Raw genomic sequence first — 3179 nt, 5'->3', positions numbered from 1 at the left:
AAATTGAGTGAAGCGCTCAAGTATCTTTCGCCGTAGCGCAGCAGATGCAGCATGATATTTGCGGAGATGCGCATCAAGACTCACAACTGCTGTACAGTGCTGCTTGCAAACAATAACGCTAAAGCCTTCAAGAAAGCAGAAAACATTATTAGAATTGCTAAGTGTGAGCTGCTAGGGCCATCTGTGGGAGTTTGCAGTGTTGTTTTCGCTGCTGCCTGAATTGTTTGCTTGGCTGTCCCACACAAGCTCTATCGCGCAGAAACCCTAACCCTACTTACTATAACAGCACTAAGTTTTGCTAAATAGACAGACAAAACGCTCAGCGTCGCTGTGCAAAGTATATAAGAATTAAGTTTGTATAAGATATTTTTTAATTTAGGCCTAAAGTAATAGTAGGTTAGTGGTGTTAGGGTAACGCAGGGGACCACTAAAGCAGATTGCTTAAAAGGGGTCAAACCCTAACGCTAAGCCTCTTTTGCTGCGGTTTGGTGTCCTCCCCGCGCCCTTATCTTGGCTAGGGAAGTCTACCCCTGTACCTAGCGCTGATGTCGCTGTCATCAGCCCTCCTTCTATCAACCACTGCTTCACTTGGTCCTCACAGTTGGGCACGTTGGCGTGATAGCACCCGCACCCCAGCACCTCGGCTAGCTCTTCGCACTGCTGCTTGCTGCGACAGTACACCACGCCCTTCCAGCCTCTGCTAAGCAGTAGCTGCTGCTGCTGTCGACACATCGCCACCGCCGTCTCTAACGCCTTGCCACGCTTGCACCACAACACGTAGTACTGCGTGTTCGGCCGTACGGTGCTTGCCCAGATGTACATTGCGCACGGAATTAGCATGCTTGTTGCTAGCTCACCCTCCCGCACCGGCGGAAGCGTCGCTGTGAGCAGCACGATCGGGCACGGCAGCAGCCGCAAGTTCTTTAACTCTGCCAGCTTCGGTCGCCAGTCGCTCGACGTGAAGATGAGATGACACTTGTCCACCACCACCCGCCGCAGCAGCCCTTTGCTGTGCAGCATGTTCGCGTACCCTATGAAGTTGCCGTTGCTTCTTGTGTCACTAGCCATGTCTGCGCTGACTACAACTACGCTCACCAGATTGCTCTCTCCGTGCTTCCACTAGATGCAGTCAATGCCGCACTTTCGTATGCGGCTCACCAAGTCCTCCATCAGCGCTCAATACAGCACTACCACCACCGTCACCCCAGCGTCCGTCAAGCAAGCCGGCACGCTGAACAGCAAGCTCTTGCCTCCGCCTGTCGGCAGCACAACCACCAGCAGCGTCTGCCTGTCCATCACTGCGTGCAGTGCCTGCTCTTGCTCGACCGACCTGAAGCTGACCTCCTCCTAACTAAGCACCTGCTGCATTGCCCTATAGATTACTGTCTCTTTTATATTACTAACTTAGAATAGTCTCTGTTGCCATACAAACTCTCTACCCCCCTCTTCCTCCTCTTCCCCCTCCTCCTCTTCTTCTCCTTCTTCTTCTTTGTCTTTGCTATTATTATTAATATGCTGTTGCTTCTTTGCTCGTCTGCTTACGTCTACATTGCTTGTCTACGTCTCCTCCTATAGTGCTTGACACTTCTCTAGCCCTAAGAAGCTGTGCCACGTGTTGCTGAGCGTCTAGAACGCTTTAATTAAGCGCGCGCTAAGATGCTTCACAATGTTAATCAGCACGCTATAGTTGCTTACCCCTATCGCCGTTGTCCGCGTGTTCTGCAGCTCTATCAAGTCCTCCTCTCCTTTGTCTACTTCAGCCTCTTCCACCTCACCTATCTTGTCCTAATAGCCCTTGCTGAACGCTGGCCCTACCTTCTCCCTCCTAATGCTGACAGCGGTGTGCTAGTAGTCAAGCGTGTGCAGCTCCACTCTAAGTCTCTTGCCTGTCTTGTGCTGCAGCGCCTGCGTTAGTTGGTTAGTCTCCCACAGCCTACGCTTGTCCGCCCACACATAGTCGCTAAAGCCACTACTAAGCATATTTACAGTTAAGTACTCTCAAAACAGGCACAAGTACGCTAAATACACAACTATAACCTGTCCTAGCTACAGTGGCAAGAAGCGTAACACTACCTTTAGCTTGTCCTACTGCAACTGTGACTTATAATAGCAGGTAACTATTATTACCTGCCTATTAATAATAAAGATATTGCAGTCTTATAGCTACCTATTCTAAAAGCGCATTATTATTACCTCTAACCCTCTACCTAGCTATCTAGACGTTATATGCACGCAGACAAGCAATAATATTAAGAAGCAGTCTACGCAATATAAGTACTACCTAACCTACTTTATATTCTACTTACTATTACTTAAGTATAGTCTGTAGCCCTATTCTTTCTATTTTGCCTATGTAAGCATCTACTATAACCTGCTACTAAGCCTGTTCTTAACCTGCTCTATAAATAAATACTAACCTAAACTATCACCGAGTGTCCCACATCACCGAGTGTCCCAAAATCTCTTGGCAGCCTCAACCTATGCTACAACTCCTCAATTTCATTGCTATTAAACAGGGAGCCTGCGTATGTTGTACTAGCATCTAATTCTAAGGACACCTCTATATCCTTTTTGCACGTTCGCGCATTGTGCCTAGTCCTACCGCAGTTCCCACAGCGCTGAAGAGCTGGTTAGGCTAGTTCTTGACCACTACCACCACGAGCCTTCTTGGATTGCTGAGGCGCTATAGATGCCTTAGCAGCTACCTGCGCTGCAGCAGTCCTATACTCCATAGTACCACCCTGCTAAATCCGCTTGCGCTTACGCAATTTTCGCTTGGTTATCTCTGCTAATTGCTCTTCAAGCTTATAGATCCAAGCACATTGAAGCGCATTTTCATGCAGCATCAGCTCACCACCTTTTATAAGCTAGGAGAAACCAGCCTAAGCTGTAACAGGCGAGCAAGTAAAGGAATCGCGTACAAGCTTTAATTAAGATCTAAACTTATAGGTATTGCTTAGAGTCTTTAACTACTATAGCGTCTCTAGGAGGAGGGGTTCTAGCAGGGTACGCAGCTGTAGGCTGGCGGATGGGTAGGGTATGCTTTTTTACGTTTTGGCTTATAGCTTCTTAACTAGCAGAGATACGCTTACATAATCTATTATTTAATAGAAGCGCCTAGTATTGCGCCTTCTAATAAAAAAAGAATTAGCTCATTCTGCCTAGTATTAGCTAAGTTA

At 47.7% G+C, this 3179-nt stretch overlaps 1 protein-coding gene across 1 annotated transcript; it reads right to left on the bottom strand.

The window, feature by feature from the left end:
• Positions 1-441: 441 nt before the first annotated feature.
• M421DRAFT_10708 (uncharacterized protein) lies at positions 442-1068 on the bottom strand (the record flags this gene model as incomplete). Its single annotated transcript, XM_033587146.1, has 1 exon — positions 442-1068. The coding sequence occupies one exon, from the start codon at positions 1066-1068 to the stop codon at positions 442-444; it is 627 nt and encodes a 208-aa protein (XP_033442495.1).
• Positions 1069-3179: the final 2111 nt, after the last annotated feature.

Source organism: Didymella exigua, assembly GCF_010094145.1.
Source record: "Didymella exigua CBS 183.55 unplaced genomic scaffold M421scaffold_88, whole genome shotgun sequence".
In the NCBI taxonomy this organism is placed as follows: Eukaryota; Fungi; Ascomycota; class Dothideomycetes; order Pleosporales; family Didymellaceae; genus Didymella; species Didymella exigua.
This window is presented reverse-complemented; position numbering and strand designations above follow the sequence as displayed.